This window comes from Amorphotheca resinae, assembly GCF_003019875.1.
Source record: "Amorphotheca resinae ATCC 22711 unplaced genomic scaffold M430scaffold_7, whole genome shotgun sequence".
Taxonomy (NCBI): Eukaryota; Fungi; Ascomycota; class Leotiomycetes; order Helotiales; family Amorphothecaceae; genus Amorphotheca; species Amorphotheca resinae.
Window position 1 is genome coordinate 19,412 of NW_020194477.1, and position 12,504 is coordinate 31,915.

Consider the following 12,504-nt stretch of genomic DNA (forward strand, 5'->3'; position numbering starts at 1 on the left):
AACGTTTCCCACATTATTATATGCATAATATCATGTGTAACCTCTGATTTAGAGGCTTATCATATCAGCATTGAGCTATGCGGCTGCTACAGTCTGTTTTGGCTTAGAACATAAGGTGAAGGAAGACTGTACATGCACTTTAGGAGAGAGACGGGCCAAGGATCTCTCTCTAAGATAGATCCATCGAGTCGGGCAACGCTTTCTTAAGAATGTGGCTGTTCAGAAACTCCACAGCATCATCTACTCCGGCCGGTGAGTTGAACCAGTGTCCTCCCTGAGGATACTCCTTCCACGTAACTTGCGCGCCAAACCCCCGCAACGTATCGCGCAAGCCCCGGCCATTTTCTATTAGAACAAGTGCATCATCGACGCAGTGTTCAAGCAACATAGGCGTGTTGAGTAGGATCTCATCAGTGTCCGGGACGCCCTCCAGGCCGAGTACTCTCCTCGTCGCCGCGAGCGACCTCCCGGGGAAGGGCATCCTGCATGAAAACCCAACGAAGGCGCCGAGTCTGCGCGGCACCGATTGACCCTCCTCCACAGCCGGCGGCAGACTCAGATTCAGTAACGTATGCACGCCAGTCGCGGCGCCTTGGCTAATCCCAGCCAGCACAAGGCGATCCCACTGTCCGCGCAAGAGGGTGGCCTCATTCGCAAGGATGCGCAGTGTACTGGCAACGCTCTCCCTCAGACCCGTCGCCTGCAGCTCCTCACGCTCCGAGAAGTTGCTCACGTTCCAGATATCAAACCACTGCGGAATTTTGTCGCCGGGAAAGGCTGCGCACTGCCGCACCTCAGCCTGGGGGAACACCCACCGGAAGGAGGGGAAGATCTCCGGAAACGTGCGGTTGCGTGAGTCCCGTGAGTAACGCAGAGATAAAGCGAAACTTTTGGCGGTGTCTCCGCGCCCGTGTAAGAAGACGACCGTGTGCGTGTGAGGTGCGGAGGGAGGAATGGTGATGAAGGGGAGATCCATGGTTAAGAACTTGGAAGGAGATGGTGTGTATCTAGGAATAGGTTAGCGGAAGTCTTAAAAAGGGATGGAATTGACGATGGTATTGATGAAAGCCTGAAAGTGATGAGTTCAAGTACAGAGATATAGAAGAACCTCCTCAGCACCTCTAGAACGCTGACTAACCTTAGCAAGTCTGCCCTGAATTTTGATGTATCTGGTGGCAATATATTTGATTTGGGAGGAAGGTATGTTTGATTTAAATTCCCCGATACTTTGATTCTTAGGTATGTTGGTGGGATGTTACAATGCTTCGAGAATTTGCCATCGATGTCGACGGGACTGATATTAACGCGGGGAAACGTTTTAAAATAGCCATGCCATGGCAACAGCTCTATTAAAAGATCCGGCCGCTGAAAAAGGACAAGGGAATTGCTAAAACCTGCTGGGCGCCTAAAGTAGTGGCAGAAAAGGGATCTGGCCAAAATTCTCTCGCCAACACATCTCAATGGTCCAAATCATTGGATCCTATGTGGCCAAGACCCAAAGTGTGCGTCTCGGAGACATTTTGAATGGTTGACTTAGTGACATTATCGCCTAACCAATAAGCGATTGTGAATAGGCGCGGGATACCTAGTCTACAATGATAATGTAGAAGGATCCAGGCAGTGATTAGAGAGGTGCCATGCCGCGGCGGAGCATTAGTCGCGTAGCATTGCCGTTCATACATAATCGCCCTCTTCCCAACTTCTCTTCTCGATCTCGAACTCCTTTGACAGGTCCCCAAACGGCTTAAAGATATCGTGCATGAAGTCGCGCCACCGCTGAGTGTACCTGAATCCCTCAAACAACGCCTTAGTATAGTCCCAATATTCGGGGTAGTACCCGGAATTCTCCCAGTCTACGATCCCCGTCACCGTCCAGCCCCGAGACCCATCCGGCCGGATGACCCGGTCAACCAAGATATTCCGGGAATTCAGATCTGCATGCGTGAACACAACCTTGTGTCCTCTGCGGCTCGGCTCGTCCGGGTTCCGCAGGACCTGGCTGAAAGCCGCCTCGTCCACGAAAGGCCCGACAGGATTAGCTTCGTGAATGCGAGGGTCTCTGCATGCCCCGCCCAAAGTGTCGCAGATGGCATATTCTGGGCTGACGGTCTTGGGGATAGCTCGTACTTGGGTCAGGTAGTCCTGCATCTGAGCAACAAACTCAGCGCCGTCTTTGTCTGATAGCAAATCGTGACAGCGTGAAAGAGGTATGCCTGGAACGCGGGACGTGAGAAGGTATGCATCATGGGAATAAAATGGGTCATCTGATTCTGTTGGCATAATGACCAAGTCAAGCGGCTGAGGCACCGGGACCGAAGTATACTGGCGGACCATTTGCAAGGCGTTGAACTCGTTGCAAAACCCGTCGGGGTCTCCTAGATACTTTAGGTAGAGCCCGAAAGGTAGTCTCTGGACGAGCTCGTAAGCGCTGGGTCTCCCGTAAAGGCGATGTCCTGCCTTTCGCAGCATCTTATAGGCGGCTACTCGGACCCTACCCGGGACCATGAGCCAAACTGCGAGGCACGCAGTCTTCATCAGGCCAGTAAAAAAGAATGCACTCCTTTGGACAGGCTGGGGATCTGTTCTTGAATGGTTTGCGCGGCCCATCGATGGGGATGGTCGAATCTCCATGTTCAGGGCAATTTGCTTGGCAATATCGAGCCACCGAATGCTCGAGGCAAGTCGAGCATGAGTCCCCACGAAGCGTGGATCCACCTTCTCGGTATGAAGTCGAGAATGATCACCCAGCAGCGGATAAGAACCGTCGATATCGATCGGATCCAGCGTTCCAATGAAAACATGTTTGACCTCATACTATTCCAAGGTATCAGCACAGCAAGGAAGAGGAAGAAAAAAAATGGAAGTCCCTGTGTTGTGCATCGGTCGCAACTCACTTCGACCATGGACGGCTGCAATCTGTCTAATTTTACAAAACCCTGAGCAAAAGCCTTGGCTGCTGACTTACGGACAAGCCAGTGGTTACGATAGGGGTTCATGTCCTCGGGCCTTTGAGTATAGGCAAGCCACCAATCGCGGTAGGAGGGGGTAAAGAAAGCACCGAGCATGTTGAAGATTCGGGGCTTTCAAGGACTGGGGTCAGGTTCTCGTCGCATCATGATCGTGTTGGACGACTGGACATACCTCATCTTCAATCCAGCGAGACGGAACGGGAAGAATAGGAACAACGACTAACGGATCCCAGAAACTACCGGCTTTGCCGGTAATGCAGCACTTATCGCCATCACGTTTGGCGATGGCAGTCTGAGTGACGGCATCAGGCATTGGTGGAGGACAGCCGTGTTTTGTAACTTAACTTTCTATTAATTATCAAGGATAGGAAAGGATACGATATGTAGGCGACGTACAGGACTCAACAAGATAACTCCAATCAGACACAATTAGAAGAAGACCGGCTTGTCGGTTGTGATCAGACCGACATGTCTGCAGTACATACTGAGCGGCCAGTCGAGGGTTGAGAGCTTCGACGACAAAGGATGAAAGCAGCGGGCCAGAAGGGTGAGGCAGCCTGGCGCTCTCAATGAGCAACAGAGCCTCTTTCACATCATCATCATTAAAAATAGAAGCCATGTGCTTGCGCTTCTTTTGCGTTGGGCTGTCGTAGACTCGTAGGACAAGGACAGCTGCTTCCGCTTAGCAGTTAGTGGCCTCTCATCATCCACAACTAACTGGATTTTGTTGTTAAGCTCGTCGTTGCTGTAACTGTTGCTGTTGCTTCGCGCCTTGCCTTGACTTGGCAGAGATAGATCGCGGCAAAGGAGGAACTGCTGTCGCTTACCTTATCTTGGCCGCTGTCGCTTATCTTACCCGGCCTTAGGCCCCGATCCCCTTTGCCGTAGAGATGTTATTTTTAGCTTTCTTTAAAAGACAAGTCACGTGATATAGATGCCTGCCTAGGTAGGTAAGGTAAGGTAAGGCTGCTATCTGGTCCGATCTTTCAACATCTACCTTATCTACCTAGGTACTTTACCTTACCTTAGTTCTTTCAAGATTCAACCTTCCTGCATTAATAGACAGCCACTCCTAGTTAAGACTCTTTGAATATCCGATCTACGCGTTTATACCTAAATAAAGATTGTGTACTGGCCTCAAGATTGAGTTGTACGACCTACCTAAGGTAGGTAGAAATTGAATTTCTAGTTCGCACCAGTTTAGTCCTACCCTAACATTCTCACATGGACTAACATTGTCACGGGTCAGAACCCGGTAAGGGGTTAGTGCTAAGCACGTGACTAACCGGACTATTGTTGTCCTGCCCTAACAGTAGAGTTTTCTCCTGCCTCTTGCCTTATATAAACCCTTTCCTTTCTTTCTTCTTTAGAGTATTCTTCTTATAGAATAAATCGACTTTACTTAAGTATTGTGTCGTCGACCCCTAATATTAGAATACTCTTAACCCTTTCTATCTAATTAGAGCTTCTTATAGCTCTGTCGTATAAGAGTATAAGATAGAGCAAGACTACCTAATAATAAGTTTTTAAACCCCTTTTACTAGCTTGTCTAGAGGTTAGGATAACTAAGAGTAGTTGTTTACTAAACTAAGGTAAAGAGAACGACTAGAGTATAAAGTAAAGTAGTTAAGGTAAGTAGTATAATAGCTCTAAGCTTAGGTAGCCTAATACGTAAACCTACTACTTCTTATACTAGTCTTAGCTGTCTTAATACTATCGTCTATAGTCTTAATACTATTACTTACTACTATCGTCCTTATAAGGCTACTAGCTAAGCCGCTAGCTAAGTAGTAAAAGAGGCTCCTTTTAGATACTACTATATTTAATAAGACTAAAGCCTAGTTTACTATATAGCGTTTAGTAATTAAAGCTAAGCTTATAGTAGACCTTACTTATAATATACTAACTATATAATTCTAGTACGTTTATAGCTAACTAATAAGTAAGGCCTTAACCTAGATTACCTCTTAGGTTAGGTTAAACGTATAAAATAGACTAATAGTTAAGGAAAGGATAGATTTTAAGCTATTAGAGTAACTTTAGTAGGCGTTTAATAATATAAAGTTAAGAGAGTTAGCTAAGATATAGTTATATAAGTTAGAGTAAGGAAACTAGAGTTTTATAGTGTTTTTAGTAGACTTTAAGTATACGTTATTAGAAGCTAAAGGCCTAAGTTAAGATAATAACGTAAAGAAGTCCTTTTTAAAGAGTAGTGTATTAGACAAGCTTAAGCTAGTAATTACGGCCTAAGACATACCTACGTTATATATAGACTTTTATAAGCTCTTAGAGACTATAAGCTATAACCTTAACGTTATTAAGAGGCTAGGACAGAGACAGACAGGCTACTAAGACAAGGCCTACTATACCTTACTCTTAAGAAACAACTAGCCTAACGACTATATAGACTAAGAACTAACTTATATAATAAGGGTCGCTACTACTTATCTATAATAATAATAGTAAGCTTAGTAAGTATTAGACAAGGTTATTAGTTAGTACTATATAGCTAGAGAATACTTGTAATATAGTAGTAAAGACTACTTTACTTAGAAATGTTACTTACTACTAGCTTAGAGACTTAATAGCTTAACTTAACCTAAGAGAATAGCTATAGCGTCTACCTTAAGGCTATATATAATAATACACTAGGCTATTAAAGAACTATTAGATAAAGAAGACGTACTAAAAAAAAAGAACTTAAAAAATAAGTAGCTCTTATTTAAAAGTATAAATAAGAGTAAAAGAAAAGAGTAAAGTAAGTATAAGACTAAGACTAGTAAAAGTTTAAGAAAGAGATAATAGATTACTTTTTCTTCTTAGTATTAATATTAGTTAATAAGGAATGTTTTACTTATATACTAGTAGATTTAGGTTACTTATTATATAGACTAATAGACTTTTGTTTTACTTAAAAACACTATCTCTTACGTATTAGTTATAAACTCTATATAATTACTAGCTTTAAGTAGTTATTAGAGAGTATAATTAATAAGGTTATAGTAGTTAATACTAATATTAATAGCTATATAAAAGAGAGAAGCTACTTTTACGTAGTCTTAAACCTAGTGTTATATAATATTATCCTTAGCCTTCTTTAGATAATATAGTATAACGTCTATCTAAGTCTAAAGAGGTTAGAGTTAGTAGTTAGCTTGTTTAGTATATAAGTTAAGAACTAGACTATTAACTTAAATAAACCCTTAAATTATACGATAGTATTAGTAGCTAGGTTTATATCTACTATATAATAAAGAAAGAAGAAAAAGAAGCTTTAGGTCTTCTTAGTAAGTATAGCTAATATCTAGAAGGCCTTAGCTACTAAAAAGAAGTCTAATTATTAACTCTTTTTACTTACTTAGTACTAGGAGTTCCTCTTATTATTTAATTATATAAAGGTAGAGAAGTTACTACTACTTTATAGTAAGTTAGTTAACTATACTATTAAGATTAAGAAGACAGATAGTAAGGAATAAGAGATCTTATAAAGGCCGCTTTATAGTATGTTAAAGAACAAATTATTAGTTCTTTAAAAGACCTTAACTAATCTACTAGACAAGTAATTTATCTAGATTAGTAACTTACTAGTAGTAGCTCTAGTACTCTTTATATAAAAGCTAAGAGGTAGACTCTAGTTTTATATTAACTACTAAGGGCTAAACAAGATTACTTAAAAGAACTAATACCCTTTCTTATTAATCTATAAGACCTTATAGAATATTAGATAAGTAAAATAGTTTATAAAGCTAGACGTAATTATAGCCTTTTATAAGATATAGATTACTAAGAGTAATAAATAAAAGACAGCCTTTTATATAAGGTACAGTCTATACGAGTAGCTAGTAACGCTCTTTAGGCTTATAAATATACTAAGTACCTTTTAAAAGTATATTAATTAGGCCCTTTAAGACTATCTAGATAAGTTCTGTTTAGCGTATATAGACAATGTCCTAATCTACTTAAAAGAGACTCTTAAAGAATACTAAGAGTACGTATAAAAAGTACTAACTAGACTCTAAGAGGTAGGCTTATAGCTTAATATTAATAAGTATAAGTTTAAGGTTAAGTTAATAAAGTACCTTAGGTTTATTATTAAGGTTAAGTAAGGCGTATAAATAGACTTAAGTAAGGTTAAGGCTATCTTAGACTAAGAGGTACCTTATATAGTTAAAGAGGTCTAAGGATTCTTAGGATTTATAAACTTTTATAAGAAGTTTATTTAGAACTTCTCTAATATTATACGCCTAATTATAGACCTTATAAAGAAAGACAAGACGTTTAAGTAGATAGATAAAGCTAAGAAAGCCTTTAAATAACTAAAGAAGATGTTTATATTAGTACTAATTCTTACTCTCTTTAACTATAACTATAAGATAATCTTAGAGACAGACTTCTTTAAGTAGTATATAAGTAAGACACTATTTTAGGTTAATAATAAGAGAGTTATACGACTTTATACGTACTTCTTAAAAAAAAATAATCTAGTTAAGTATAATTATAAGATCTATAATAAGAAAATATTAGTAATTATCTAGTATCTTAAAGAGTAAGACTTAAGCTTATAAAGCGTTAAGAGTTTTAAGATTTATATAGACTATAAGAACCTAGAGTACTTTATAATAGTCTAGAAACTAACTAAATAACAAATAAGGTAGTCTTTAGTCTTATTAAAATATAACTTTATAATCTTATATATTAAAGAAAAGACAAACCTAATAGCTAATATACTATTATAATAAGACTAAGACATACTATTAAACTAAGAAGATAAATAACTATAGTACTATATAATATAGTTACTAAAGCTAAACTACTTAGTTAACCTCTTAAGTAAGTCGCTCTTAAGGTAAAAGGTAATAACTAAAAAGAATACTCTTTTTTAAGGATTAATAGTAGTTATAAAGCCGTGCCTACTACTTATAAGAACAATCTATACTACTCTTATAAAGAGTACTATACTAGCTAGTAATAGGCTAGTATATAAGGTACTAGAAAGAAAGAATAGCCTAAAAAGGCTTTAAGTAAGTACTTAAGTAAAGGACTTAGTATATAATAAGATAATCTAAGTACTAGCCTAAGGTAACTAAGTCTTTTTAACTAAACTTAGGGTTAAGGTATTAATTATAGAGTATAGCTTAGACTAAGGAAATTAACTACTCTTTTAAGATAAGTACTAGGTCTTAGATTCTAAAGAGCTTTATATAAAGCTAATCTAGTATATATACGACTTAGTCTTAATAAGCTATCTAGATTATAAGGTTATATCTGCCCTTATAATATACTAGTTCTTCTAGCTAAGGATACTAAAGAATATCTACTATTTTATATAGAATTATAATTTGTATAGCTATAATAAGGCCTAGAAAGATTAGAAGTAAGGATTCTTAAAACCCTTACTTATACCTAATTAGATATAAAAAGAGATTTTAATTAACTTTATAGTTAACCTACCTAAGAGTTAAGGTTATACAAACCTAATAGTTATTATAGACTAGCTAAGTAAAAGAGTAATTCTTAAACTAATAGTATAGATTAGAGTAAAAGACGTAGTTAACGCGTTTATATAATACTTTTATTAATATTATAGACTACTATATATAATTATATCTAACAAAAGACTATAGTTTATAAGAATTATATAAGTATAAATCTATACGTATTTAAAGATTATATAAAGGCTATTAACTACGTTCTACCTTAAAACAGACAGGTTAATAAAGCGTATAAACTAGATAGTAAAGACATACCTTTATACATTTATAAATTACGCTTAAGATAATTAGGCTAAGCTACTACTAGCTATAGAACTAGCGATTAATAATTAAGATATAGTATCTATAAGAGTAAGCCTTTTCTTTTTAACCTATAAGTACTATATTAGCCTAATCTAGACGTTATACGACCTAATACTATATAGTACTTATAAGAGCCTTACTTAGTAAGTAGATAATATTATAAGAAAGCTTAAAGATATAACTAAGTAAGTATAAGCGTTAATAGCTATAGCCTAGTAAGTATAAAAGGACTTAACAAACTAGTAGTACTTATAGGCCGTATAATTTAACGTTAGTAATAAGGTCTAGCTTAACCTATAGAACGTTTATATAAGCTATCTATTAAAGAAGCTTAATATAAAGTATACTAAGTTTATAGTAACAAAGGTCGTAGGTTTATATAGCTACTAGCTTAACACTCTACTAAGGATCTATAACGTATTCTCTTTTAACCTCTTACGCCTAGTGTTATATAATCTGTTCTTATTATAAAAGGTAACTAACGATTAGCCTAGGCTTATAATTATAAAAAGAAAAGAAGAATACTATATTAAAAGGATTATAAGAAAGCGTACTATATAATAGGGCTAGGGTAGCTAGGTATAGTACCTAGTTAAGTAAGTAAGGTATTAAGCCCTTACTTAAGAACCTATATTTATACTAACTAATACTACTATACTAGTATTATATAAAGAATAAGAGTAGTAAGAGAAGAAAGGACAGAATACCTAGTAAGGCAGGTATTGTATAACGTACTACTAGGTATAAGAATAAGTTGTTATTTGTATTTCTTATACTATTATTTATAACGTATAAAGTTATAGTTATTATAGACGTTATAAGTTACAGATTATTAGGTAAAGGTATAACCTTTTATTATACTAAAAAAAAGAGAAGAGTAAGAGAAACACTAGCTAAACCCTTGTCGTCTAGACCTTATAGTACAATTAGGTTATTATATAACCTTAACCTTTTCTTAAGAAAACGTATAACCGCGCCTATACCTAGCTTATTATTATTACTCTTCTTCTCTTACTTTAGGGCTAGTAGCCTTAGACGATTATTTAGAGAAGCTTGTTATACGCTACTACTATAGGTAAAATACTTTATACTATAGTCTTTTTATTTATAGTTCTTATATACCTTATTCTAGAATCTAGGTAGTACTTAGTAGTTAAAGAAGACCTTCTAGTTGTTTTTATAACATAAAGAATAGCTACTAAGGACAAGTACGCCTATATACTATATAAGTATTATATTTATATAAGACAGATAATACGTCTATACTTATACTAAAGTAATATAGCTAAGGTAAAAAGGTACGTTATACCTTAAAAAGGCTAGGGCTTAACGTTACTTATTTATATAGATAAGTTACGTAAAGACGTAAGAAGAGGTAAGGTATAAGATTAGGTACTACTAAGTAGTAAGGGCGTTTAACTACGTAATAGTATTGTTAACTATATAGATAAGGCTATATACGTATTAGTAAAGGCTAGCTAAAGGTAAGGTAACGTTATACACGTTCTATAGGTTTAAGGTAGCTATTTTTGTTATATATATAAAAAAAAAGAGGCTTAGTAATAGGCTAGTACCTACGTTAGCGCTATACGAGTTCGTACTAGAGAAGAGCTTAACTTACTAATCGTTAAGAGTAGCTACTTTAGAACGATTAGTAGTAGGCTAGCGGCTAAGTTAGCGCTATACAAGCTTAGAAAAGAGCTTGACTTACTAATTATTAAGGGCAGCTACTTTAGAACGCTTAGTAGTAGGCTAGCGGCTAAGTTAGTACTATATAAGCTTAGAAAAGAGCTCGACTTACTAATCGTTAAAGGATAGCTACTTTAGAACGCTTAGTAGTAGCTTAATTAATAGATTATAGTACGATCGTATAGCGTAAGAAAGGGGTAGTAGTAAGAGTAGTAGATTAGGTTGTTAAGGTTAAGTATAAAGAGAGAGGGGAATTAATTTGTAATAGTGTAAAGATTATCTAGATTACTTGCTAAGAAGAGCTAATTAGGGCCCTTATATAAAGCGTAGGTTATAGGATTAGGCGTTAGTATAAGAAAGAGAGGAGAGAGGTAATGTTATAAGTTAGAACCTAGTAAGGAGTTAGTACTAAGTACGTAACTAACCGGACTATTGTTGTCCTGTCCTAATAGTAGAGTTTTCTCTTACCCCTTACCTTATACAAACCCTTTCCTTTCTTTTCTCTTTAGAGTATTCTCCTTATAGAATAAATCGACTTTACCTAAGCATCGTGTTGTCGACCCCTGACAGACATCGACGTTAGTGACTCGTACCTTTTAACACCCCCGCTATGTATTTAAAGGTCTTCGCTACTCTTTAATATTCTTTACTAATGCAACCTAAACTATCTAACCACACTAAACCTCCTCTACAGTTCTACCTCTAACTTTTACTCAACATTCAATTTCTAAGACTACATCTCCCTTAATACAACTCTAAGTTCTACGACCCCGAGTACAGAGATTCCAGTCTACTCAAGACATATTCTTAACTACAACTCAAACACTAACTCCCTAGCAAGATGTCAAGTACAACACAGCCGAGTAGAGCAACCGGCATAAGGTTGTGATCAAAAGTTACTGAGCTTGCACAGAAATATCTAGCATCTCAACCTGGACTAAACAACACCATAGAGAACTGATGGGCTTACAGCATGTCTAACGACCTAATCAGAGGTACATTAGAGGACTCCGAGTTGGTGAATCTTGAGCATATGCTCTTATATCGACTATACAAGATGTATAGCGCCGAGAGACTTCTTAGAGATAGGCTGTGCAATGGGTCCCCATGGGTTGGGTTTCTATAGGTAGGACCTAACCTATAGGGATCTAACCTATAGGGTAGGTTTAGACTAGTGGCTAGGCCCTAACCTATAACCTAACCCGACCTAACCTATAGGTTACTAAGAACCTAACACGTGATTTAAGCCTTATACACGTGATTTAAGCCTCCTAACACGTGATTTAAGCCTCTTAACACGTAGTTTGTTCCTTAATAATATTACCTAGTAACGCGACTATAGTTGTCTATAAGTAAGTAATCTATAGAGTTTATACTAATTTTCCTACTAATCAACCCCTTACCTTAGGTATCGCGAGCTATAGTACAATAGTGCCTTAGTACCTTAGGATACGCTATACCTATAGGTTAGGTCTACCCTATAGGTTAGGTCGTAGATTTATTTAGAGACCTATAGGTTAGGTCCTATTCACTATAACCTACCCTATAGGGTGGGTACCTAACCCATTTGGTAGGGACCCATGGGTTTCTGCGCAGCCTACTTAGAGAGATAGGAAATATCTCAATGCCTCCTATTTCGAAATGGGTCTGGGAGAACTGGGCTTCACATTTATCCGATCCCCAAAAAAACGCAACTTTCTTGAATAACCTCGAGAAGATCAAGAAATAGAAGCTTTGTAGTCCTCCTGTTAGAATTAACTACGGTCGAGAGTACTTGAAACCCGAGAGGTACCTAGCCGCAGCATTCACTATGCAAGGCAAAAATCCCGACGAGGCATACGCGGTATATCAAGAGGGAGCTCTTAGAGCGGCAAGGAGAATGGCTACAAGACGTTTAAAGGGAAGACTCTGAGCAGAGCGTGTGACGAGGTGAGAAGCTACAAGGTCTCAAAACCACGTAGATCTCCGGCGAAGGGTAGCATTATTGGGATGTTTGAGCAAGATTCTGGAGAAGGAGACGCAGGTCCTTCAGGGTAGAATCGCAGGGTTTG

At 37.5% G+C, this 12,504-nt stretch overlaps 2 protein-coding genes across 2 annotated transcripts; both read right to left on the reverse strand.

Moving 5' to 3' along the window:
• Positions 1 to 65: 65 nt before the first annotated feature.
• M430DRAFT_121826 (hypothetical protein) lies at positions 66 to 1,475 on the reverse strand. The gene is made up of 2 exons (XM_024861822.1): positions 1,139 to 1,475; positions 66 to 1,007 (listed from the first exon to the last, which is right to left on the reverse strand). Exon 2 carries the CDS (start codon positions 974 to 976, stop codon positions 170 to 172), a length of 807 nt encoding a protein of 268 aa, XP_024719989.1. The 5' UTR covers positions 977 to 1,007; positions 1,139 to 1,475; the 3' UTR covers positions 66 to 169.
• A 143-nt stretch (positions 1,476 to 1,618) lies between these two features.
• M430DRAFT_35267 (hypothetical protein) lies at positions 1,619 to 2,481 on the reverse strand. The gene has a single exon (XM_024866710.1). It carries the CDS (start codon positions 2,467 to 2,469, stop codon positions 1,675 to 1,677), a length of 795 nt encoding a protein of 264 aa, XP_024719990.1. The 5' UTR covers positions 2,470 to 2,481; the 3' UTR covers positions 1,619 to 1,674.
• Between the last annotated feature and the right edge of the window lie 10,023 nt (positions 2,482 to 12,504).

Coding starts and splice junctions, on each gene's coding strand:
- M430DRAFT_121826 (XM_024861822.1), bottom strand. CDS start 976: ATGGATCTCCCCTTCATCACCATTCCTCCCTCCGCACCTCACACGCAC.
- M430DRAFT_35267 (XM_024866710.1), bottom strand. CDS start 2,469: ATGCTGCGAAAGGCAGGACATCGCCTTTACGGGAGACCCAGCGCTTAC.